The sequence below is a fragment of the Eschrichtius robustus genome, chromosome 3, assembly GCF_028021215.1.
Source record: "Eschrichtius robustus isolate mEscRob2 chromosome 3, mEscRob2.pri, whole genome shotgun sequence".
Lineage (NCBI taxonomy): Eukaryota > Metazoa > Chordata > Mammalia > Artiodactyla > Eschrichtiidae > Eschrichtius > Eschrichtius robustus.
The window spans coordinates 139,828,444-139,854,719 of NC_090826.1; the positions used below are offsets into that span (position 1 = coordinate 139,828,444).

Below are 26,276 nucleotides of genomic sequence, written 5' to 3' on the forward strand. Positions count from 1 at the left end.
TGGTCTCTCCATTTCTCTTTAATACTGAACAGTAGTCTTTATACAGTTGTAACATGATTTCAAGAGTAGAAGTAAGAAACATTATTGATAAACTTCAGGGTGTAAAAATATCACTTTCAAGGATGGCTAGTTGAGGCTTTTTTAAACACAAGTTTTTTTTTTTTTTTTAAGTTTTCAAGTTTATAGTGTCATCAAATTTTGTTTGATGTCAGGATTACAATGAAGGCCATGAAGCTGTTTTATTTTACAGGGGTGGTTTACTGCAGCCTAAATTCCACGATGCAGGAGCATTGGTTCTCACACTTGACTGTGCATCAGAATCCCCTGGAGGGCTTGTTAAACAGCCCACTCACCCCACCCCGGTCTGTGAGTCTGGGGCTGGGCCCGTGAATCTGCATTTCTAGCAAGTTACCAGGGGATGCTGCCGCCGCTGGTCCCACACCACACTTGGAGACCCACTGCATACAGGAAGCAAGATCTACCCACAGCGGGGCTGTAAACTGCTGGCACCAGGGCTCTGGCACTGTTCTCGTGTTGGGGGGTGCGGGGAGAAAGCACCATCTGGAAATCACCACGGCGTTTGCATTTCTAATCCTTGATCTCACTTCTTTTGTTTGTACCTTCTAGTTAATTAAAAATAAAAGGCCGTAAGGTTATTTATCCTTGAAAGAGAAAAACAGTGGTATAGTCCTGCTGAGCACTGCCACGTATTACACTGTTTTTAATTACATTAATTTTTTATTACACATGAGCCAGTGAAAGCTTATTTCCACTTACAAAAACCAAATCCATCATCATTTACAGCTTGCTTTCTTTGGCCCTTTCCGGTTTCCAGGCCACCCCCCAACCCTGAGCGTTCTCCCGCCCTGGGTCAGCCAGGACGTCATAGCATGGCACTTAAGGCAGTTCCAATAACTTATTAGTGGGACAGCTTGCCTGGCCTCTCCTCACCTCGCACAGACAACAGGGCACAGACGCACTATCTTCCTGAGGATTAGGACGGTTGTCTCTCCCGGAACCGACTAACTGTGGCGTCACAATTCCCATCCAGTAGCAGGGTCTCAGCCAGAACCTACTTTCTGCAGAGCAGGAAAGAACCGCCCTGAACTTGGTCCCACCCCCGGGGCTGACGGAAAGCCGGGTTGGAGTGGAGTGCTGGGCTGCCGCCAGGGAGCAGGCCCAAGAGCTCTGGTCAGCGGACAGCAAAGCCAGGTGGTCTTGTTTCTAACACCCCTGGATAATCAAGTGGCTTCCGGGTTTGATAACTCATAACCTTTCAAAAAAAAAAAAGGTAAAATATACTTTCTCACAAAGTGTCTGGCTGCAGCTGGCAAACCAGGACCATGAAATGTTCATGTGAAACCCCAGCAGTAGGGCAGGTGATTGGATAATCACTGTCTAAGCACAGCTCCCATCTGCACGGCCTCGGGGAAGGGCACTTCTGGACAATGGTCACATCAGAAGAAAGACAACACCAACACATTAGCTTATGCCAGAGGGAAACCAAGTTCTTTTTCTTTTTTCCTCACCTCCCCAAGCGTCTGTCCTAGTAAAGAGACTATATAATATCATATAACAAAGAACTTTCAACGCATGGAGATTGCAGCAACGTGACCAGAGCGCCAGTGGTTGTCCAAAAGCAAAAGACATCAAGTGGCTGGGCTGAGGGGGGAGCGTGACAAGCCACTACCAGCCTACGTCACGTCACTGAGGTCAGCTTGGTCCAGACGGGGTGCAGGCTCCCCGGTGCCAAGTCTGGACTGCACCCGACCCAGTGACTCCCATGTCTGCTGCGGGAGCTGAAAGTGTTTCAACTCTGAAGCAAGAGGACTACTGAGCTAAGTGACCATAAGTCCTTCTGAGGCTACCGTCAGGGATGCTAACACCCCAGAAGTCTGCTAGCTTGGAGCTCCGGCCCCAGCCTGGGGGACCCGGCACCCGGCTTCAGTCTCCAGGTTCACAGCAGTGCCGTCCTAGGCTCTGAAGGGCTGTCCTCTCTACTAAGAACTCTCCTGGGGTTCTGGACTCGACAGCAGACAGCAGCCTCCCTGTGAGCGTTATCAGGCAGACATGGTGGGACGGCACCCATGTTTTATAGACAACAGACGGACACGGGCCTTGCAAGACAGGAGCTCCTTGTTTTCAGCACAAGCATATTCTGTGAAAGCTGGGAGCTGGGTACGGGCAGCTGGGCAGGACAGAGTCTTTACCTCCTCCTGCCAGGGCAGCCCAGGGGCTAAGTTGCCCCTCGAGCAGGAGCAGGGGCCCTGGAGGAAGAGGCCGCTGCACCTGACGGCCCCTCGGGGCCCTGTCCTCGTGCCCTGTGGTCGGGGACAGCACCACCTGACTGCGGGGCTGAGGACCCTTTGGCTTCACCTTCTCTCTGCTCAAAGAACAGTCTTCAAAAAAAAAAAAAAAATCTTAAAAAACCTGGGAGTGGAAGAAATGCCAACGAGAGTTAGACGAAGAGGGAGGACTGGCGGTAGTGCGTTCCGTACTTTAGAACTTTAGCTTTCCAGACAGTCCGAATTTTGTTTTGTTTACAAATTTGTCCTGTGTACAGGTAACGCCAAATGGTCCAAATTCCAGAATGGGAAAGCAACTCATATTTATCAGTTGGTTTTAGATCTTCAAATGCTATGAATTCTCTAGAAAGGTGGTAATGGTCTCACTTGACAGGGAAATTACCAAAAGAAAAATCTTGGCTCTGCCACCTTCACTTACAGAAGGTAAAACACTTAGCAGAGACAGATTTCTGCTGGAGTTAAGACTACATTTTTCTTCGCAGCCCTTAATCTCACGAGGTGAGAAGGAGTGGAAGTTGCCAAGTTGTTGGCTACCAGACCCATCAGTCTGTTTAACTCTGGCTAAAAGCAGAGAATAATGGGCAAGTTACCAAGTTTCTCCCCCGGCTCTGGCGTGAAGATCCTCATGTAACATGCATGCTGCGACTTCCAATTGCCACACAGTAGCGGCACACAGAGCGCATTGTGATTTTTCACAGTTCTCACAAAGACAAGATCAAAAATCAGGACTAAAAACTAAAGGTATTTCGGTTTTCCAGCTGGAGTCCCACTCTGGCAAATGCTCTCCATGGTTCATTCCCCCATTCTACACCCCACCTCACCAAACCAGTGGATGAGAGATGCTCTTCCAATAAACAGAAATCGAGCTCTTTCTGTCATCCATCATATTCTGCCAGATTTTTAGCAATGACGAGTACAGCACGAGGTACAGAGGCTGAAGGAGGGAAAAAGCCCCACGGCTACAGGAAGTGCCTCTAAGCCTTGTAGGGGTGTCGCGGGCATCCACTCCGCCCCCCCAGTCCACACTCAGGGTCAGGGGGACCACTTGCAAGGAACCCAAAGCATGAGGATCACTGATGAGGAAACCTAAGCCCCTGGCATGCTCTCTCTGCCAGTCTGGAGTCTGACTGGGCAGTGGGCGTGGTCTTCAAGTGAACACTGGTCTGTAGTGACTGCTCAGTCCTGGTACAACAGGGTGGGTCCCAGGATCAGGCCACGTAGGCCGGAGGTTACACCTCGGGCCAAGCGGCTCCGACAAACACATGAAGAGGCGACCTATCGGAGAACCAGAGGCCAGAAAGAGCAGTGGCCCTACAGGGAGAATGCCGTAGTGACGGGATTTTAAGCAACTTTTCTTTCTAAACAGATTGCTCTTCAGCTTCAGCCCAGTCTGGTCTACAACAGCCACTGTTTAGCAAACACCTTAAATCAGCGAGCCTGCTGACTCTAAATATCCCCACACATTTAGTAATTAAGCCTCGGCGTCACAAAACTTGGTCCCTGAAGCCTGGGGAGAATCTTACTCACTAATGGCCAGCGTGTTCCCAACAGGCCCTGCTGACGCACGTCAGTTTCGAGGGGCACAGTAAATCTGGTAACACCCAGATAATGGCATGGCGTTTAAACAGGGCAATCCTGTAATTCATCAAGAAGCCAGCTGCTTTGTGTCACGTGGAAAGTGGGGATTACAGTACTGAGACAAGGTCCACGTGGATGTTTAAAAAGACGTGTATATTTTAATGCAAATCTAAGGACCAGCCCTGTCCTCAGTTTGTAGAAGACTATCTTAACAAAGTCTCAAAACTCTGTAAAACAAATAATCTAGTACCCTACACCTGAAGCCCTTTGTAATAATCACTTTTTTTCCTAATTTGAAAAGAAATAACATATATAGAGTTGAGTGTAAACGTGGATGTCAATCACCCTTTTAGTTTTATAAACCTGCTTTTAGCTTTCATCAACAGGCAGATTTCCTTACCAACCATGATCCTAAACATAATACCCTTCTTTAAAAAATTGTTACAAATATTTATTAAAAAGTGCAATTCAAAGGTTAGCTAGGCAAGTACATCATTACAAGCCACACACACACACACACACACACACACACACACACACACGGAAAACAAAAGCCCAACACACACAAAAAAACAAGATACAAACAAAACAAGAAAAAAAAGCATGCTGAGGAATGGGCCCCAAGAGATGAGGAGATGGAAGTCAAAGCTAGAACTCTACCCAGATGTTGCTGTGCTTCCCAAGTGCAAAAAAGATAGTGAGGAGAGACCTGCAGCTTCCACTGCCAAGTGCTGGCTCTGCGTTCAGCTGCTACTTCAATATTAGGTTTTCATCAGGGAGGTTATAAAAATATCCTATATACATGTGTACACTGGAGGCATTTTAAAAGTCATCAGAAGCTTGAAGTGTATAGTGTCTCAGCAGTTTCAGCTACTAAAACCCAACTGAAGCGTCTGTCATTTAAATTTGGATTGGCTCAGTTATTTGAATGGATGATAAAATTGAATTGTCATCTCAGGGAAAAAGGAACCAAGTTCACCTACCCATCCTTGCAGTCACTCACAGGGTAAGAAAAATCTGGTCCAGAACTAGTCTTTTTGACATTATAGTTTCTGAGTAAATGTAATCAACGTGCTGCCCCCCTAGCCCCCAAGGCAGAGTGCTGCAGGAATAAAATAACTGCCAACGACACCACCTCGGGATCTCAGTTCACTCACATGAGCTGCTCATCTAAGGGTCACTCTAGAAATGCAACTTGCACCTCTAGGCAGGAGGCTGTAGGATAGCGGCGTGAATCCAGCAAGGGCCTGACCCTGGCGACCCCACCCGCCCTCTGCAGCTGTGTCCTGCTGCCCTGTCCTCCCTTCAATTCAAGCCACAAGTTGCCAACACCCCCAAAGCCCAGTGCTTTTCATTCTTCTCCATTGGTTATTCCTACCACAAAAAACTGTGCTCGGAGAAGCACCTTCACCCTAGCACTACTTATCCCTGAAAAACCAATCACTGCATCTTCTGTCACAAAGTACTTCTGAGCCCTCTGTCCCCACTAACCGCCAGCTTTCAGGGGCAAAGGGACGCTGCCGCGACAGGATGTGAAACCTACCCAGGAGCCCGCATCCCCGATGGATGCCTCTGGATGGGCCAGCACGTGCTGTCTGGCGGGGGAAGGGTGTGAGTGGGGGGAAAAAGAGCTGCCAAGACGGATGGAATGAGCAGCAGCCAACACGAGCCGAGTCTGCGAATTTTTCTGGATTCCTCGAAGGCCCTCCAGGGGGAGCGAGGTCCAGGGGGGCAAAGCAGGGCCCGCTGTCCTCGGATCAGGGCCAGGGGGCACCGGGAGTGTGCAGTCGTCGACTTCCTCTTCCCGCCAGCCCCCCCCCAAGCTGGGCTGAAGGACCTGTCTCCATGGTGAGGTCACAGAGAGAAAAGTCAGCGCAGGCTGTGTTTCCAGGAGAGGGACGCGAGGAGTGGGCACACCGTGCACTGCTTCTCCCTCTCCCCTCGGGCTCCTGTGCAGGAGGAAGCGACCTGGGGGCCCCGCTGTCACAGCACTAGGAAGAGGATCAGCACGACCAGGAGGACCACGAAGAGGACAGCGATGGCACACCACTGGCGCCGATCTGGAAGGCAGGACACGAGGATCAGCTCTCCCGGGACTCGACAGCCCCCAAGATACAGTTACAGGAAACTTAAGGCAACACCTGGATGCAGGCAGAACGGGCAGAGGCCCTGAACCTGCCCGGGCACCTGGGACTCTTACTGCCGCTCTTCCCGGCCTGCACTGCACATGCATTCACAACCCTGCTCGTCCCCTGAAAGCCAGCCTTGTAACAAGTACCTGCTTTGTGTCTCAAGTCTCTAATTAAAATCTACGGATCACAGTTTTCTGCTACCACATCCCTGGAAAAGGTGTTGGCATTGGTATTACAGATCAAAGCTCGTCCGCTTTAATCTCCCACCAAAATCAAATCATTTAACTAAACAGTAATCATGTTCTTTTCTTAATGAGCACAATGGAAGGACAGAAAGGAGATGAAAGCTACTGCTGGTCACTTCAGGAAACAGTGAGCTGAAAAAGCAAGCTGCAGTGATCACGGGGTGATGAACTTCACACCACCCCTGGGCAAGAAAGATCACTTAACCAGTAACTGTGTTAAAGTAACTGACACAGCTTATCTGTAAATGAAAGTGGAATGTCTTTCCTGAAGCTTTCTGCCCTACTCACAATTTAGAACAGGTGCAGTAAACAAAGTAGCCAGAATCCATCTAAATGGCGGAGACCAAGGAGGCCCTGAGGGACAGAAGGGCCCACACAGGCTCCCGCCCACAATCCTGACTGCGTCCCCCTAACTCTCAGGGCTGCTGGGAAAACTACACAACACGAATACCCTTGCACACTGTGGGCCCACACTCGGGGCACAGGATGCTGTCTGTCGTCAGGATGCACCCTTCACTTGGGCAGATGTAGGAAGAGCAAGCCGTCTCTCCACAGAGGAGCCCTGCTGTTTTGCACAAAGGGTCAGGCTGAGATAAAGCCTGTGACAGTGCAGCTCAACTGCTGGAAGTAAGAGTTCCATTTAAGTAGAAATACAAAGGTACATATACTGATTCACCAAAAGTTTATTTGAAAGCCTGCAGATTTTAGCACACCAGAGCTATTGAGAATCACATTATAAAAAGGTCTGAATCTAAGAAAATACACTGCAGAACTTTCCACAAAGCAATGCCAAGTCCACAAAACATGTACTTAAGTTATACTTAAATGTCATGGACAGCAAAGTCTTAGAACCGGCCAATAGAACTGCTACCAAACAATAGTAAGTAAAGCAAGTACCTTCCTAGTGGCTCATCCTGCTCTCCATCACACATGCTAGCAACTCACTTAGTAACTGGGGATTAGGGTCAAGACCTCAAGTCCATCTGTTCCTTTTCTGAAACAAGACTAGTCCAAAAGGCGTGGGGAAGCAGGGCTGGCCTACTCCAGATAATAATCTGTTAACTATCACTTCAATGGTCCAGAAAACTGAAGTCCCTAGCATTCTTTCATCTATTTTAAAATGTTTACAACAATTTAAAAGCCCTCTCATTAAACTGATTAGTCTACATTCTAGGATGATACAGTCAAGGTAAATGCTTCCTGACAAGGCACCCTGCCATCTCAGACCTGGATTTCCAATACTGAACCAGCTTCCTGTCAGCCTCTACCCAACCCTCCTCCCACCTCCATTCACTTTCTCTTCTGCAGCTGCACTAAATAGGGGTTTTCATCAAGGAGGACAGCCATCACACAAGCTAGCACAACCCAGGTATGCTCTTTTAAATGCACTTCCCTCTGAAGTGTTAAGTTGCTTCTAGGAAGCATGAACTGGGCAACCCCACGGAGCTGTTACCCTAGCAGACTTCCCCCCAAAAGGGGCGGGTACTAACCACAAGGGCTTTTGTGTCCTCAAGTGAATAGTCCTAACCAGCTTTTTGCAAGCTCAGGACCTGCCTCAAAAAGTCAGGGGGAACAAAGGGGACTCCACAGGTTTTTCCCCCTCCCAATATAGTCTCTTCCCCTAAAGAGAAAAGATGAACAACAGAATTTGGGAAAGTGAGGGGAAGAAAACCTTGGTATCCACACAAAATATACTTTTTGAGGGTAGGAGAATGACAAGATTAGTCTCTCTTGGGTCATTCAAAAAAGTAAGCATGGTGTCTTGGGTGATTTCTGCCCAGGAAGCAGCCAGCACTTGGGGGGGGGGGGGGGCGGAGGTCTCGCCTCTGCAGGGCTGTGGAGGGAGAGCGTTCAGTTACTGCCTAATCAAACTTCAGCGCATCTTGACACTTTATGCACAGGCTTGGTTGAAAAGCAGTGAACTTTCCTAAAAGTTATGGAGGAAAACAAGAGACAAACACAAATTGCCTCGTCGTCAAATTGGAGCCAACACGGCCAAGTAGGAGGCCCCGAGCAATCTCTCTGGGGAGCAAATAGAGATTAAAAGGAACCCCACAGGCAAGCTGTCCAAACCCAAGGGCCTTTCAGGCTAAACGCTCTGTTTCCTGGCTCTCTTTCTTAGACAAACATAACTGAAGTTCTTACTTTGCTCCCCAAACTTTTCTTCTGGGAGAAAGTAGGAGAAGGCATAAGCAGGCCTAGTGCTATTTATACACACTGAAACACTTATCACAATGCAAGTACTTTTCTAAATTATTCATACCCAGAATGCTGGGGACAAGGACACAGTGCATCTTTGTTCTGCTGCTCTTCTCCAAACAAAACTGGTGCTGAAGTAGCTACTAGACTTTGCGACTAATACATAAACTAGTGAGAGATCTGGTTGAAATTGGTTATATAATACTTCAGTAAAACGCTTTTTTTTTTTTTTTTTTTTTTTAAAGAGGGGTGGGGTGGAAGAGGAGAGAACAGAGGGAAGCAGGAAGAGGACTTTGCAAACCTCCCTCTAGGTGTGTGGAAGACGAACTAAGCTGGTGCCTGCCGCAGGCAATGAAGAGCCTGCCAGAAGCATGAAGATATTTGCCCCTGGAGAGAATGAAGGAAACCAGGAAGCTAGGAGCTTCCCTTTGTCTTGAATATAACAGGTGCTTTGCCCCCAGGGCCATCTTCCACCTATCTTATCCTTTCTTTTTTTTCAAACAAACATTTACTGTGTACTAATACATGAGAGACACCATTAAACACTTGTACACTAATTATTATTTCATTTAATCCTCACAATGACCTTGAGAGGTAGGCATCAACCTGTTTTTTTTTATATATAAGAAACTGAGCCCAAGAGAGGTGTTATGTAACTTGACTATGAGTTAAACTGCTGAAAAGCAAATACACATGTATTTAAATCTTGCCTCAAAAGGCAAGATTAGACTATTAGACTCTGTAACATGTATGTGACAAGAGGAAACCAACAGAAAAACAAGGTGTCAAGAAACAGGGCATGTTCTGATGTGGGAGGGGGTGCTCTGGTTCAAGAACACTTACATGACCTTGAAGAATGTCTCAGTTCCTCCCTTCACCCTGAGACTCCCACAAATAAAGAGAAAAAAAGATACTAGATTTTCTTTTGACTTAAAAAGGTATTATTTCTCATAATAGGGAAGATGGGTTGTAGTAACAAAAAAATAGTCACTGGAAAACATCTTCCTACATAGTAACTAATTTGAAAAATGTTGCTTCTTTATCCCCAGCCTGGTGCAAATTTGCTGGAATAGTTTACTACAAATTTAACTAAAAACAGTTTAAATGAGATCTGCAAGGCCATCCTACTCTGAAATGGTAGAGGTTTTTCTTTCAGTGAAAAGTCAGTCCAGGAGAAACAGTAACTGGCTCTTACTGTTTTAAAATGAATTCCCTATTTTGGCAAGGAAAGAGGAAAAAAGGAAAAAGAAGGATTTTGTAATTGTAAAGAAAGTTACTCCACCAGAAGGAACGTCATCGGACACCATCAGCCTTGCACGGTGCGGAACACAAAGACTCTTCCCAGGTGAAGGCCACAAGCAGAAGACAAAGCCCGCGCGCGCTAGTCTTCTACTCTCTGACCCCAAAGCATGACAAAAATGTGCCAGAGGAAAGGGATCTGAATGTGCACACCTGTGAGAGACCCCCTAGACTGTGTGTCTAGAATTTAGTAAGAATCCTCGAGCTTAAAAGCGCATACATACCACTGGTCATGTGAGATACTTTTGCAAGTTTCTTCATCACGTTGTCCAGCCGAGACTGAGTGCTCTCCAACTCGTGAGAGAAATCATCCAACATACTAGAAAGACAAGCAGACGCAGGAGGCAGCTGGTCAGCACAGTCTCCAGATACACTGGCCATGGAGCCGGGCCTCAGTTTTAGCAAACATCAAACAGGCAACGTTGGGGTCAAGCCCCCAGCCTTTCATCCTTAGGACAAGATATGTTTTTGATTTCAGAATTTTGGAAATTTAAAAAAGTAGTAAGTTACATACACTGTGTATTAGCCAAGCCCCCAGCAGGGTCTGGGACAGTCCCCATAATCAAACACACAAGTTAATATTTCTGCAAAGAAAACCATGAGGAGTCATAGCTGCAGTCAGTTCAGGTTAGGTTTTTCTGTAACATGAGCTTGCTGAAAATTTTTTTTTTAATTTTGAATTTTTTAGAGCTTTCTAGAATTCAGAATTGCAGACAAGGCCAGTGTGGACCTGACCATACAATAATATAAACTCAGCAGCAGTGCAGTGTAGCAGAAAGAAGGCTGTGTGAAGTCAGACAACCAGGCTTTGCCACTTGCTACCTTGGACAAGGGACCCTGTTTGCTTATCTGTAAAATGGGGCAGTCCTATCAGCACAGCTTCCCTGCCAGGATTCCTGTAATACCCAAAGCACTTTACAGCGATGTGAGTTAAGAAATACACTTTGATCAAATAATCACCTCCTTTCAGGCACCCTGTGCTTTATCATAAAGCTGGCGGCCTCAGGACTGAGTTCCTGACGGCGTGCGCGGCCCCTCTACACCCACAGAGAACCAGCTCCCTAAGGCTCACGCATGCTTGCTGTCCAAGGTGCAGGTGGGAAAGAAGACACCAAAATACTTATACCAACGGTGTTTATTTCATAAATTACTAAGCATTCCAGACTTTTCAGCTTAAGATTAATGTATGATTGTCCTGAGGCTAGAATGTGACACACCAATTAGTACCGGAGGGCTTATTAACAAGACTTTATTCCTCTGGCAGCATCAAGGGCAGCTAGAACTACTGGTCTGGGTCTGTGCCCACACGAGGCACCTGACAGCCCTGCAGGATTCCGGCAACCAACTCCTCATTGAGTCAATCATTAAATAAACTCCATGTTGACAACTAAATAAACAAGCCTTTGTCCCTTACCTGAATTTTCAAATTACAACATTTTTAGCTCATTTTAGATCCTGGTAGCATCTGGGCCCTGCAGCTGGCAGACCTATCCAGGCAGGGCCACATGCTGAGCTACCTGTGTGTGCTGGGTAGGACTTTTCTTACTGAAGACAAAAACGGGTAAGTCATCCAACCTCCGGCCCAAGTACACCCACTAACCAAGTCTCTAGCCCAGCTCTAACCAACTCAGCGCTGTCCAAAAGAAATATAATGTGAGTCACATATGCCACTTAATATTTTTTAGTAGCCACATTAAAAAAGGGGGGGGATTAATTTTAATCTATTTAGCCCAATATACCTAAAAATTATCATTTCGCCATGTAATTTTACATTTTATTCATACTAAGTCTTCAGAATCTGGTATGCATTTACACTCAGGGCCCTTCTCAGTTCAGACCGGCCACATTTCATGTACTTGATGGCTGGTGGCTATTGTACTGGACAGCACAGGTCTAAGTTCAAGACCCATGTTTTTTCCTTTCAATTTACTTAGTATTTTTATTAGAGTATACACATACACGGTTTGTAGAGCTAAACAGACCTACAAGGCCTCATTAAAAAAAACACAGTTGTCTCACATCCCCGAGGGCCACCGCTTTCAGCCCCTCACACTATTCTCTCAGTGCTTTCTCCAGTTTTTGAAGCTACACGCCGGCACCTCAGTATCCCTATCCTGTTGACTCCGCACAATGAAAAGCTAGGGCTTAGCCCTCCTCCCATTCCATTTCCCACATCAGCATCCTTCCCACTTCTCTTCCCCCTTCCTTCCTTCCAATATAATTGGGTCACAGTTTGATAAGGTCAACATTCAGGGTTTACACTATCATAAGTGAGGAAACGCTCCTCTCCCAGCTCGGGGGTTTGGGGCATGAATCACACTGCTCCTTGGCTCTCCCCTCTGCTGGCCGAGGATTTGGCTTTCTCAGGTCTGTTGAGTCAGTAGCCATTCATCTATTTTGCAGGATCTAAAATGTTAAGGGCATTGCTTCTTATTCCAAGCTCTATGTCCCCATAGATTTTATGCCGTTAAAAAAAAATTCCCTCTGTTCCTGTTCTAGTGGACTTTAGAGAAGGGGCAGAGATAAGAGGTTGTGTTCAGTTCACCATCTGTAACTGGAAGTCTGCCAGGCTCTACCTCTACCCAACCAGGGAAACTGCTCAAGTAATTAGTCCTTTCCCATCCCCACAATACATTTGAGGGTAAGAATGCATTTTAGACAAATTAAACTGCATGCCTAGATTCTTGTTCTGCCAGCTTCCGACCTGGTCTCCCTGCTTCCAGTCTTTTCCACCGTGGTTCATCATCTAAACCACGGAACGATGGGCTTCCCCCAAAACATAAACCTGACCACGGCATTACTAACACAACCTTCGCTGGGGCTGTGTTTCCCACTGCCCTTTGAATAAAAAGTCCGAACTCCTTAACATGGCTTCTAGGGCCTCCTTCCCTGATCTGTTCTCTGCCTCCCTGACTTGACTTCTGCAACCTCCCTCTCAATCCCCATGCTCTAGACACACTAAGCCTCTCTGTTCCGTGCACTTTTTCACCCTGAAGTCGTCACAGGGCTCTTTCTTCCTTCCGGTAGGCCCTCCCCTCTCCCCGCTCCTCCCACCCAGTCTCACCCCACCTGGCTACCTTCTACTCATCCTTCTGGTCCCAGTTAAACCTCTCTTCTCTTCTCAGGGACTTCAGACTGAGTCAGGTCTGCAGTTTAGGCTATTAGGGCCCTCAAGGCACCACGCATCCCCTACCGCGGTAGCCCAGCCCTCCACTTGTCATCACTCAACGACTTGCACCATTTATGCAACATCTGTTCCACCCAGTGACCAGTCAACTCTGATGGCAGGCACACTTTCTCTTGGCTCCTCTGTGGATACCCAGGGGCCATCCAGTAGAACAAGATGCCCAGTTTGAATTTGTAACGAATGAATCCATAATGTTGAACACAAAATCGAGGTAGGAGAGTTTCTGAAATATCCAAGTGGAACGATTATTTTTTTCAGAAAAAATATTTGTGAAATGGTAAAGGTATTATATGGTAGCGTTTAAGAATGCTGTTTTTGGTGTCATACTTCAGGAGTGCACAAAGAGACTGTTCTTAAGGAAAAACAAATCCAGTTATATTTTCTTGCGTTTTCTTCTTTTCCTTTTTGTGGGGGAAGAATTTTTTATCGGTTGGAATTAAATTGATACTTTTTTCCCCATAAAATTAAAATTTAAGATACAGAGCAGAAAGTCCTGTTGAATGTAGTGGGAGAGGCACGGGATGTTAAGTCAGCCCATGTCCTATCCTCTTTGGGACAAAAATCTCCACAGAGCTTACACAGCTATATCAGTTTCACATTCCCATTCATAACAATACTTCAAATACCTATTTGGAGGAATTTGTTCCTGTTTTTGCAGGTGTTTAAAAATATTAATAACTTTGCCTAAACCCTGTTGAAAATTGTATCTGACAGATTCGCTTCTTTTGGAGAGGCCATTCTGTAAAACAGAATAAAGATGCAGCTATAAACAAAATAGCTTTTGGTTTTACTAGCCGTGTAACTGTCAGGCTCTTTACGGGTCCTGTAAGAGGGCTTTTCCCGCCATTTCTCTGCAGCGAGAGGGGCATCTCGGTACTCACACTGCCTGCTCCTCCAGCTCCCCTCCGATGCGCTGGGACATGTTCTTCAGCACCCCGATGCTGCCAGAGACCAGCTCCAACTGCTCATCCTGCTGTTCCACGATCAGCTGGTGCCAGAGAAATGGGAAATAAGCAATTAAAATCCATCTTACCTGGTTCCAAGCCCAGCACTCTAGCAGCTGCTAGCTTCTTTGCCAACTCGGGACAATTCACATGCAGAAGCAAAGCCCAGAAATCAAAGGACCAGACCGTTGCCTCGGAGAACACGCTGCTCAAAAGGCTGGGTTGTAAAGCTACTGATCTCCCCTGCGGATCCAACTTGTGAACAGTCAGCGGGGCTTGAAACCACCCAGAGAGATTTACCCTGGTTGGCTGAAGTCCAACAAGACAGACAATGGCTGAAAGCACCTGTGCAGTGACCACAGACACAGGGGGATGCCTGGGAAGAGGAAGCCCGCTGCCAGGGTCAAGGTCTCAATCCGCAACAGCCGGCCACAGCTTAACTACAAGAGGAAGTCTGGCAGATCTCTAGACGTGGGAAAACTACGCACACAGAGTCCTTTGCTCCCTCCTCAAGGACAACTAGAGGAGGCTCTGTGGCGGCAAGCAGACAACTTCAGAGCCATAGTTACTTTTAATTGTGTTGTAGTCACCTCACTTTATTAAAAAAAAGAAAGTGTGCTTGGTTAATAGCAATGTAAGTAGACAAATGGTTAGGCAGACATGCTAACAGAAAAAGAACACATAACCTACATGAATATATAAAACACAGTATTTAAGAACCAGTAGTTTTGATGGATAATCCTCAAATCCCCAGATACTTTATTATTAGCTTCCTTTTATTAATACAACTACATATCAAAAGCAACAATACAAGTGTAATCAACCTCACCTTCCTTCTACCCCTTAACCTCCACCAAAGCAATCATTTTTATATATAATGGAACCAAAAATTTCAATGAAAAAAAAAGGACTCAATTTTTCTCGAAGTGCCTTTGTTGAAATGAACACAAAGCTGAGCACAGAAGTGGAGGCTGGGGAAGAGGCTGCTGTGTTTTTAAATCAATGGCCTCCTCTGTCAGTTTCGGGTGTCTGGTCTGCTTGTCCTAAGAAATCGAATCAAGATTGGTTCTCTGGAAACTGTCATGCTCTGAAGGACGTTTTAAACAGCCTTTCTATATGCAGTCATCACACAGGTAGACTCAGGCAGCTGCAGGGCGAGCTCTGGTCCATCCTGCCCATCATTAGCATCAAAGCCCCCGGGGGGGGGCAGAGGAGCCGGGAGGGAGGCGCCTGGCCTCCCACCTCCCTGTCCTCGGCTGGTGTTTCTCAGGTACCTGCTGCTGCGCCTGTTGCTCCTCGATGAAATGGGAGTTGGCCAACTGGAGCTCCCGGTCAAGGCGCCCATATTTATCCATCGTTCCAGTGCTCCAGTTCTGTCCGCCACTGTCTCCTAGCAGGGCCTGCGAGAGTGGGGCAGGGGGCATAAGAAACAAACCATTACTACCTCTGCACAAATACCCCATCACCATGATATAAAGAGTTCTCCCAGTGCTCATAAGCTGGCCTCCCCGGGGTCAGCCTTTTATGTAGTGGTGTAGGGTAGTGCCTGTGGGGTACAATTTAAGGAATGCCAGGAAGGGTACTCTCTATTCCAAGCTCTCCCAACGGGACTCACAAATGGGCTCTGACAAATGGGCTCTGTCCCATTAAAATGCCAATAAATGTCAACTTGAAATCAACAAACGCCCATCTGTGTACTGCTTTGTGGATCTAAAGGCACTTGGTCTCTGTGGGCCAGCTCTTCCTAGCACCCTTGGAAGTTCACCAGAGACCTGCTGTAGATTCTAGTCTAACTGATTCCAGACAGCTAGAGTCCTTTCTATTTAAGTATGACCCAGGGAAGTTTTGGTTTTTTGGAGGGCGGAGGAGAGAGTTCCCTAAAATGACAAGAAGCTAAGTCACAGCTCCTCACACACAGAAGGCACAAGAACCATCAATGTGTATTCAATGTAACCCACAGATAAATCCCAATGCCCTTCAGGTGAACTAAAAGGCTACAGGTTTCCCAGACAGAACTGGGGGTTGCTTCACCAGGCAGCATGGCCACAGTGGGTGCGTGACCCTGATGACCCAGGCAAGCGTTGGCCCTGAAGTCAGTTCTTTACCTGGGCCCCCAGACGCCAGGGTCAGGTTTCTCAGTATGAATTTGAGGAAGTTTGTAGCCAGAAAAGGATAAGTTTGCGAATGTCTTCCTTCCTTGAAGAGGCCAGCCAGCAATGTGAGCTGGCCCTGCCTGGAATGCCCACAAGCCTTTCTGACATGGCCAAAGTACTGCTCAAACCAGCCCTGCACAAAGAATCAGAAGAATCTGGCAAATAGGATTCTTCTTCCTTGTAGAGCTGTCAGAGCTTCTTACCAGGTACTTTTTAGCTCTGGAACTGTTAAAAGCCTACCTGACTACTTGGTTCTGTCTGAAAAGCCCTCCAATAGCCCCTCAGTGTTGACATTAGCCTCACCTGACTTTCAGATGTGAATTCAGTCAAATGGCCACACTTGAGGCTAAGTTCAGGGAAGCTCAGGATGCATCTTAAGTTCTGAGGCAGTTACGAGAAGAAAATCAGGAGGCCTGAGAGCTTCCAGCAGCCCAGGGCCTCAGTCAAGAGTTTGGATGGTAACTCTCTCCGGTATAAGGCAGACCCAAGGCTCTTTAGGGATGGCTCTGCTCCAAACTGGTTGCAGGGCTGTCAAGATTTAAAAGGTCCTGCTCGTTCTGATGCGAATACTCGAAGGACTCTATGGAGGATACTGGGGCCTAGTGATAATTTTTTCAAGGTCAGAGAAAGGCTACAGTGCATCATTAGGCTATGGGCAGAGAACTGGAGCTCCCGGGGTCACAGTCAGGGCTATTTTTTCTAGCTTACCTATGGTCTACTCTTGGGTGGACGGACATATGTCATGCTGCTAAGAGTCATCTGTGCTTTACTGTGAAGCAGTTTAGATTTCCTCAGTCTGACCTCCAGGAGTCTGGTTAGTGGGAAAGAAGACAGAGGGCCGGGAGCACCAAGGACCAGCCTGTGTGCAGGTGCCAGAGCAGGAGGTCCTGGCTAAGCAAGGAGCACCTGGTGCTAGATGAAGCATCAAGGTGGACTGCGCCTGTGTGAGTGCTTAGAGAACCCTGGCCCCGCTTTTCCTTGAAACCCTGTGACTCGGAGACATTCTACTCACCGCCAAAAACAAAATTCCCAGCCATACCTGGAAAGGCTACGTATAAACACACATTTTATTTATGTTAGTTCAAATATACTATCTAGAGAATAAAAATTCAAGTAGAAGTAATAGAGGATAGGTGTTACTATTCACTGTCGAAACTAGCGATACTTCAGGTACTGTCACTCAACTTCTGTAAGCTGAAGCAGAAACGAAAAGGGGACTCCAAAACTTGGCCAGCCTGCGGCCGTCACTAGCTTCTCCTAAGAGTTAGTGCCAGACGGGGTGACTAGCTAATGGCTTTCCTAGATGCACTGAGAAGAGCAAGGAGGGTAAATGGGAAGAAAAAACCAATGACTTGGAAAATGAGATGCAGGGAAAGGAAACAGGATTAAGTTAGGTGATTTCGAGAGTACTGTCCCCTGTTCAAGCTTTTATAATACTAGTTTTCAAAATTAAGTGGGTCAAGAAACACCTACAGGTATAAAGTGAGCATTTACATCATAAACTACTGATTCCTAGTTAGTTAAAAATGCCGAGCTGATTTCTTGAGTTAACAGTCTACTAAATTCAAGGACTGGGTCTCCTGTAGCTTTTATTTTTGATGTGTCAGTATCTGGGCTTTGGTTTCTGAAATTAGGTTTCATAATTTATTTGTCATAACTTATAAAAACTGGACCTCACATCAAAAAAAACAAAAGATACTTAAAATGGTGAAAGATTTAACACACATTAAATTAACACACATTTAAGTTTCCTCAAATGCTTTACATAAAATTTCAATCATTAAATGTCTAGTATTTATGTGAGTATAAATGTGAGTTCTATGCATAGGCAATGTAATAGCAGCTAGAAATAAAAAGAAAAAAAAAAGAAAGAAAAAAGACCATGACACCATCCCTCCTAACTCACAAAGGAGCTTGGGGTCCAGCAGAGAAAGTAAGCAATTACAGCTCTTAACAGAGCGCCTGGCACACGGAATATGCGCAACAGGTGCAGAATAAATGGCCTGTGGCAAAGGCTCTAAGGTACGCAGGGGGTGCAACGGGAGCCTAGAGGAGGGAACCAGAGGGTGTGAGGGAGGGGAGCGGAGGCGAGGCTGCCCGCCAGCATCACTACCGGCTCAGCACACAAGGTCTTCTGCTTGAATACATGATACACGAAGTCAGAATTTTTAAATTCCAAATATCTCTGTATTTTCTTTGATTGATACTGTATATTCTGATGTTTACTCACCTGTCTATTTTTCCTTTCAGCTAATGCCTGCACCGATGAGGTTGACATCTGATCCTTCATGTCCTAATGAGATAAGTAGAAGACCAGAAAACAAATGAACATCCTTAAACAAAATCATGGTTAGTATTTTGCACACTAGCAAAATATGCATAATTATTAATTTTTAAACAAAAATACAGCATTCTTTGACTTCTATTTTCAGTCTCAAAAATAAAGGAAATAAAGAGAAGGACATGCCCTTAAAAAGAAGTAACCTGGACACTAAATTTAAATATGAGGAAACAGAAAGTATTTCCTGGGTACCTACCATAGGCCGGAAACACCGTTAAACATGTACACATATGATCACTGACTTTCCACAATGCCCCTGTGAAGCTGGTATTACCTTCATTTTACAATTGAGGAGACTAAGATCTAGAAAGACTAAGATACTTTCTCAAGGTCACATAGCCAGTAAATGGCAACCCTGAGGTATACACACAAAAGCTGTGTTCAGGGGCTAGCATCTTTAAGTATAATACATGTAAAAAAAAACCACGTGCTTTATGATAAAGTATATTTACCATTACACGCCAGAGAATATTTTCAAATAGTGATAAACAGGTAACTTATTTTATTTGAGTTGCGTTCATGTGAAGTATAGACTATTTCTAACACCAGTATTTTCCAGAGTGGTATCAAAAATAATTTTGTATGGAAAGAAAAATGAATTACTTAATCTAAAACAAAACACTTGGGGATTCCCTGGTGGCGCAGTGGTTAAGAATCCACCTGCCAATACAGGAGACACAGGTTCGAGCCCTGGTCCAGGAAGATCCCACGTGCCACGGAGCAACTAAGCCCGAGTGCCACAACTACTGAGCCTGTGCTCTAGAGCCCGTGAACCACAACTACTGAGCCCGTGTGCCGCAACTACTGAAGCCGTGCACCTAGAGCCCATGTTCCACAACAAGAGAAGCCACCACAATGAGAAGCCCGCGCACCACAACAAAGAGTAGTTCCCGCTCACTGCAACTCACCACAATGAGAAAGCCCGCGCGCAGCAACGAAGACCCAATGCAGCCAAAAATTTAAAAAATAAAATAAATAAAACAAAACACTTTATTAAATATGAGCCATTTGCATCATATTTAACTACAACCCAATATACTTTAAAATGATTTCAGCTGAGTACATGATTATTATAATACAATTTTTCTTGAAAAAAAAAAAGGATGCCAAAATACTTTATAATTTCCTGTTGGCAAGTAGGCTATTTTAGAGGTGCAAATGTTGAAGTATTAGGTTTTAAAAAACTTCTTCCAAGACCCACGACAAGTGAATGGTAGATGAGACAGTGCCACAGCTTTCCTGATTCCTACTATGAGAATTCTGAATGACAACCACCTTGCTGCAACCTTCAAACTGCCTGATCCCTCGCTCAGCAAATACCGACTGATGCCCAGTGTGTGCCCGAGCACAGCAGTGACGATACAGACAGTGTCCTTGCCTGACGGAGCTCACATCATGGTGGACAAGAGGCAAACAGCAGTCACACACACACTTCAACAGGGTGACCAGCATTTTGGGAAGGAAGGGAGTCAACGGGGCTGAAATCCAGTGGGTGAACGCCACTTTAGAAAGATGGGGATGACACTTGGTCGAGACCAAGAACGAGCCCACCACAGAAAGAGCAAGGGCAGAGAATTCCAGGCAGAGGAAACAGCAAGCACAAAAGCCTGGAGGCAGGAAAGGCTCAATGCTTTAGCTTTTGAGAAGGAAGGCCCGATTGTCTGAAGGAGCCACTGTGTGCTGGGTGTCGGAAGGAGGATGTAAGACAAGGCTGGCCAAAACACGCAGGGCCTTCAGGCTGCTTAGATTTTATTCTGAGGCAGCGGTTGGCAAACTTTTTCTGTAAAGGAGTAGATATTAAATATTCAGCCTCTGTCACATTTTTTTTTTTTAACCACCCTTTAAAAAATGTAAAACCATTCTTAGATCTCATAGGCCATAGACTGCAGGCCCCTGCTCTAAGGCAATGGAAAGCCCCTAAAATATTTTGAGCAGGGCCATGGAGTATTCTGGTTCACGTTTTAAAAGATCACTTTGGTTATCCTGTGGGGAAAATGCTGGCAATTAAGCAAAGCAGAATTAAAGAGATCATTTTACCGCCACACATTAAAGTGCTACCCACGATGGGAAAGGGTGCCTCTAGGAACAAGTGCCCTGATGTTGGGGGGCCTTCAACAAGAGGGTACGTGAGCCCTTGGAAATGACACTGGGCAAGTAGGGTGTCGTTCACCCACTGGATTTCTGAGGGTGCTCTACCTGGGGTCCAGTTGACCCATAAATTCTAGGATTCTTTACCTATTTTATCTGTTCACAAACCTCAAAAGAAAAAAAAAAAATATATATATATATATAAGAATGCCACCCACAGAAACTGAGAAAAATCTGCTCAGTAAAAAAAGTATTCACCATAAAAATGGAGGTATTGGTACGTTTAAAACAAGGGAAACTTAGTGATATAAGCCATGTTTCTTAAATGTTTGAGATTTACCTGAGTCAGTCACCTGCAGGTGCTGTTAAAAATGCAGGTTCCTGGACCCCACCCAGCCCTACTAAGTCAGACTCTAAGGAACAGTTTAACAAGCCTCCCAGGTGAGAAGCTTTTTGAGAAGCTCTGATCCCCCAAAATTCTAGAAACCTTCAAAGGAGACCATTATGCTATTATCTCCTGGACTGCAGGATTCCTTTTCTAATTATCAATTTAATTGGAGTTTAAGATGACATTCTGATATTCAGTCAAACAATATGAATAGTACAATCCCATTTATTTAATATATATTAATAACTACACAAAGCAAATATCTGAATTGTTCACTGGTGGGATAATATATGCTTTTTTAAAATGCATTTAATACATTTTACAGTAGCCTTTTTAAAAATAATGAACATTACTTGCATAATAAAAATATCAGCACACATGTATGGAAAAAGTGACTTTGAAGTTCCAGTTGAACTCTGAACACTGTCTGTAGAATGCGTTTTTGCTATTAGAAGGTAGGACAGTGAGGAGGGCAGTAATGACTGTAAAAGCACACAAGGGGGGTTTCTGGGGGGTGCTGGGAATGCTCTGGAATGCTTCAGGGTCTGCTTCCATGGTTGTGATCAGTTTATAAACTCTTCAAGCTGTATAATTGGGGTGCATGCACTTTTCTGTACTATTATAACTTAATAAAAATGTTAAAAAAAAAAAAAAACTACTGCTCTTGAACAATGGCTGAAAGGTAAACTGGACCAACCCTTTGAAAATAAATTTGGCATTCTGTATTAAGAGCTTTGATATTTGTAACAAATATCCACTGCCTTGACCCAGTAATTCTAATAGCATTTATTTTAAGGAAATGATAGAAAATATATACTGAAATAGATATGCAAAGATGTACACTGCAGTGTTATTTACAATATGAAAGAAAAGTAGAAATAAGCATCATATCCAAACAAGAGAATAGTAACTTATAGTAAACCTATACACAATGTAATATCATGTACTAGACATTACACTTAGGAAGAGAGTTCGGTGAACAGACAATTCACAGAAAAACACAAATGATCAAACATGAGAAGATGCACTAACCCATTAATAATCAAAGAAGTGCAAGTTAAGAGAGATTTTTCCCAGTTAGATTGGGAAAGATGAACACTACTTAGTGTTGATATAGGTATTAAGGAACACGGAATCTGCACTCTGCTTTTAGAAATATCATTGATAAGGTCTCTTTGCAGGATACTTTGAAAATATTAACGAATGTTTTAAATGTGCATTTTCATTGAACTTTTTAGTACTTAAATATTCAGGATATGCTCACAAAGATGGTTCCTGAAGTATGGTTTGCAATTGCCAAAAATTAACAACCACCTAATATCTACCAATAGGGTCAGTGATCAAACAGATCATAATAGAACCAGGTGAGAGAAGAGGTTAAGAGCATAGTCTTTCATGTCAAAGACCTGGGTTCAAGCTTAGTTATGCTTTTTAGTAACTATGCAAAGTTGCGCAAATTACTCAATTTTTCTAAGTGCCTGTTTCTTCTGTATAATATTTTATAGGGTCATTGTGGGGATTGATAAAAGTATGCAACCATTAAAAAGGATAATCTAAATCTACTCTATCCAATAGCTATTAGCCAATTATGGTTACTTATTGAGATCATGAAATGGAGTCAGTGCAGCTGAGGAATTAAATTTTTAATTTTATTTCATTTTAATTAACTTAGATTTAAATTCAATTACTGGAAAACTTTCACATGTCTGGAAAATACTGGGTATGCAAATCAACCTTTTCAACTGTATTATAAACTCTAAATGCAGATGAAGTATCCCCAATGAAAAGTTCACTTCTGAATTGAGATATCCTTAAGCGTAAAATATATGCCAGACTTAGAAGTTTTAGTAAAAAAAAGTTTTAAAAATTTAACAAAAAATCTCTATTACTTTTATATTGATATATTTAAATAATAATCTTCTGGATATACTAAGTTAAAAAATACATTAAGTTCACCTGTTTCTTTTTACTTTTAAAATATGACTACTAGAAAATTAAAGATAGCTTGCATTTTAGTATTTCTGTTGGATAGCACTGGTCTAGATATATCTGTATTGATATAAGACTATGTCCACAATATTTTTTCATAGAAAAAAATTACAGACTAATGTCATTTCTTTTAAAAATGTACTTCAATGTCTATAAAATGGCTAGAAAAAATACTTAAAATTGTGATTTTTTTTTTTAGGGAGTGGAATTACAGAATGGAGGAGCATTTCACCTTTCTTAATCAAAATTATCTGCATTTTAAAAATAGTATGAATTACTTTTAATTTTAAAAATTAAAATAAAAAATGCTTATGACTGCATAACAGTATGATCACAACTATGTAAAAAACACAACAAAGTTTTGTGTTTATGTTTCTTATTTTGAGTTTAGGTTTCTTTTTCTATTTTTTCCTCTTGTAAAATTTTTCTAATTTTCTTTAAAATGAGCACGCATTACTTTAATGAAATACATGGTTTAAAGTTCCAGTTTTAAAATTTTCTGTTTAATAAAATATGTGTGTGTGGGTGTATGTTAGCTCTGATGCTCAGTGAACTCAACAGCTGTGTGGTGCACATCCTGTTTGGGGCCATGGCAGATGTTAAAGAGCTATGGCTTTCACTTTCAGGATGGCACTTCTTTTATGTAGTGTAAAAGTTGCCAGATACCATACCACAGATTACCTTCTTATTAGGATATGGAATTTTAAACTATGTCACTAAACAGTTTTGAGCATTTTTTAACAACCTGTCATGCCAAAAACATAATTACTCATCTTTTTAAAAAAAATTTTAAAAAAACAGTTATTTGTTGTTGTTTTGGCCACGCTGCGCAGCTTGTGGGTAGTTCCCCGACCAGGGATCGAACCCGGGCCCTTGGCAGTGACAGCGTGGAGTCCTAACCACTGGACCGCCAGGGAATTTCTGCATCTTATTTCTAATACAAGAAGTTTAGAACAAGCAGTCAAGTCAGCAGTTAGTACCGATAAAAAACGGTTCACCTGCCAAAAGAACAACAACAGTCCTGGCTGTTTATGCTCCTGTTCCCATTTTATGCCATCTTCCAAGCTGAGTGAACGGCACACTATAAATCCCAGTGCTTCCCACTCAGAGGACTCACATCCCAGTGTCATTTGTAACCACAGAGTATGACTCACCCTTTTTGATTAACCAAAGCCATTTCTATCTTGACTTATAACTGACTACAAACAATTCTTGGGTTTGAAGAGGCTGGATTTTGGGGAGGCAGTGCTATAGTTCTGACTGCGTTTGAAAGTTTAAACAAAGTTGGAGAATGTTAGTGAGGATCATTTAATTGATAAATAAAACTGAGATCCAGAGAGGCTAAATGACTTGCCACTCTGAAAATTTATTAAGGCCTCAGCTGAGCCTAGAACTCAGGTCTCCTCACCTCTCTCTCTGTTCTGCCGTTCACTGCAAAACCTTTCACTACTAAATTAACCCAACATCACTTCTGCAATAAATTTCCATAACACGAACACCTCACAAGCGAAAACTCTGATGTACAGGCGACTCCACAAACGTAAAAATGACCTCAAAAATACCAAGGTTATATAAACAAAAACAAGAATGTTTTGCTTTCTTTAGTAAAAACTGCCAGCAAAACTTAATAAAAACTGCACAAACTTAAAAGACATTTGGAAAAACATATACAAGACTTTTTAGACAAAAATGACTTATTAAAAAACAAAAACAGTGGACATTGAGAAGATAAACAAAAATGACTTATTAAAAAGCAAAAACAGTGGACGTTAATTGAGAACAAACACAAGATTTTAGTTCTTCAGGTAGAACAGCAACAAAAAATGTATAATGCCCTAAGAAGGAGAAAGCACAATTGGCATACACTGTGGATCAAAAGGTATTCCTTTAAGCAACTAAATGAAAAACCACTGATAATGGTAACAGAGGAGCTTACATAAACTTGTGATGTACAAATTCCTAATCTGAGCTTGGTCTTGTGTTTCATTTCCCATAACTGCTAACTCTCTGATCCCACACTATCAATGTCCTCCAAGTGGAACCCAGAGAGTTCTGGATACAAATACTGTTCAGCTGAATGCAATAATACTGAATCAACACAATGCCTTTTTTTTTTTTTTTTTTTAAATCAAGTTAGCATCAATTACCACTTCTCTTCCACAAAACCTCAATTAGAATTTAGTAAACTCAGATGAGCAAAAACTCAGTTAGGTACTATTAACCCATCACCGACAAATAGTAACAGCTTCCAAAAAGGAGTAATAAATTAGAAGAATGATTAAAAACTCTAAAACATTCAGTTGGGTCACACAGTTGAGTACAGTTTAGATCTCAACTATAAAAGGACTGCAACATTATGAAGTATGGACTTGATTTAGAATACTTCTTTCAAAGAACGTACTTTAAAAAGCTTTTCAATTATTATAAAACGAACTTTGGATTATACTTCCAATTATACCAACTCACTTAACTCACTTACTATGTTGACCTCTGAATTTCAATTTGCAGAATTTACAAGTACTACCTTGCAGAAAAACAAATATAATGATTAAAGTCAAGAACATACGCTTCACTGCAAGGCACCATTTAAATACTAACATCTACAGAAGTCATTTTCAGAAAAATCTATCACAAAAAATTAAAAAAGCACACACTACATTCATAAAATAAGTAATTGGGAAATTATTTACCTTACCAAAAAAATACATCACCTAACAGCAGGGCTTCCTTATCAGAATAGCCTCTGAACTGGCTAGAGACTAGGAGTGTCTAATCGAAATGTTCATTGTATAGATGGGGCACCTAGGTCTAAAAAGGTTACTGCCCCCATTACAATGTGGGTTTACTTCTAAACAATTTAGGTACATGGATACAGAAAGGCAACTAATGAGTATAGGAACAAGAATATTTAAAGTGCAGTGATAACCTACCATCTGAAGTAATTTCAAAAGGAAATCACATGACATGGAGTCTCTGGCAAGCACACACCAAGGTTCCCGCCTAAGATGACTCTTAAAAAGCCATATGTTAGCACTGGTATGATCCCAAGTCTTTTTATTCAAGGAAGCTGCTTTCTAGTACATATGTTAAAGACAGGTGGTTCTCCTACATCTAGTTATGCTAATCAACTGGCTTAGCCATATAGTTTCAAAATACAAACATATCTTAACGATACAAGATTTCACTTAAATGCTATTTTCTCTTAGGCTTTTTTAACAATAGGTTATCATCTAAGTAATTTGAGACTAAAGATTTGTTCCCTTCAATTGATTTTTTACACGCTGATAGATGCTTGCTTGCTCTGGATAACTCCCGAAAGGCTGTCAAGCAGTTGTATATGGAAATGTCAGTAAATGGGTTGCAAGAGTTCCAGAAGCAATTCAGATGGTGGAAGAGGCCGCCATCCAAACCCAGTAAGAGTACCCTT

At 43.4% G+C, this 26,276-nt stretch overlaps 1 protein-coding gene across 2 annotated transcripts in view; it reads right to left on the reverse strand.

Moving 5' to 3' along the window:
• Positions 1 to 26,276, reverse strand: part of STX6 (syntaxin 6) — a 44,758-nt gene continuing 18,482 nt past the window's right edge. Inside the window, exons 4-8 of one of the 2 annotated variants that reach the window (XM_068541357.1) lie at positions 18,274 to 18,336; positions 15,165 to 15,290; positions 13,828 to 13,934; positions 9,984 to 10,078; positions 1 to 5,944 (exon numbers count right to left, since the gene is read on the reverse strand). In XM_068541357.1, the coding sequence (XP_068397458.1) occupies positions 5,868 to 5,944; positions 9,984 to 10,078; positions 13,828 to 13,934; positions 15,165 to 15,290; positions 18,274 to 18,336 (468 nt within the window). In that variant the 3' untranslated portion in view covers positions 1 to 5,867. The other variant, XM_068541358.1, reaches the window with a different exon arrangement.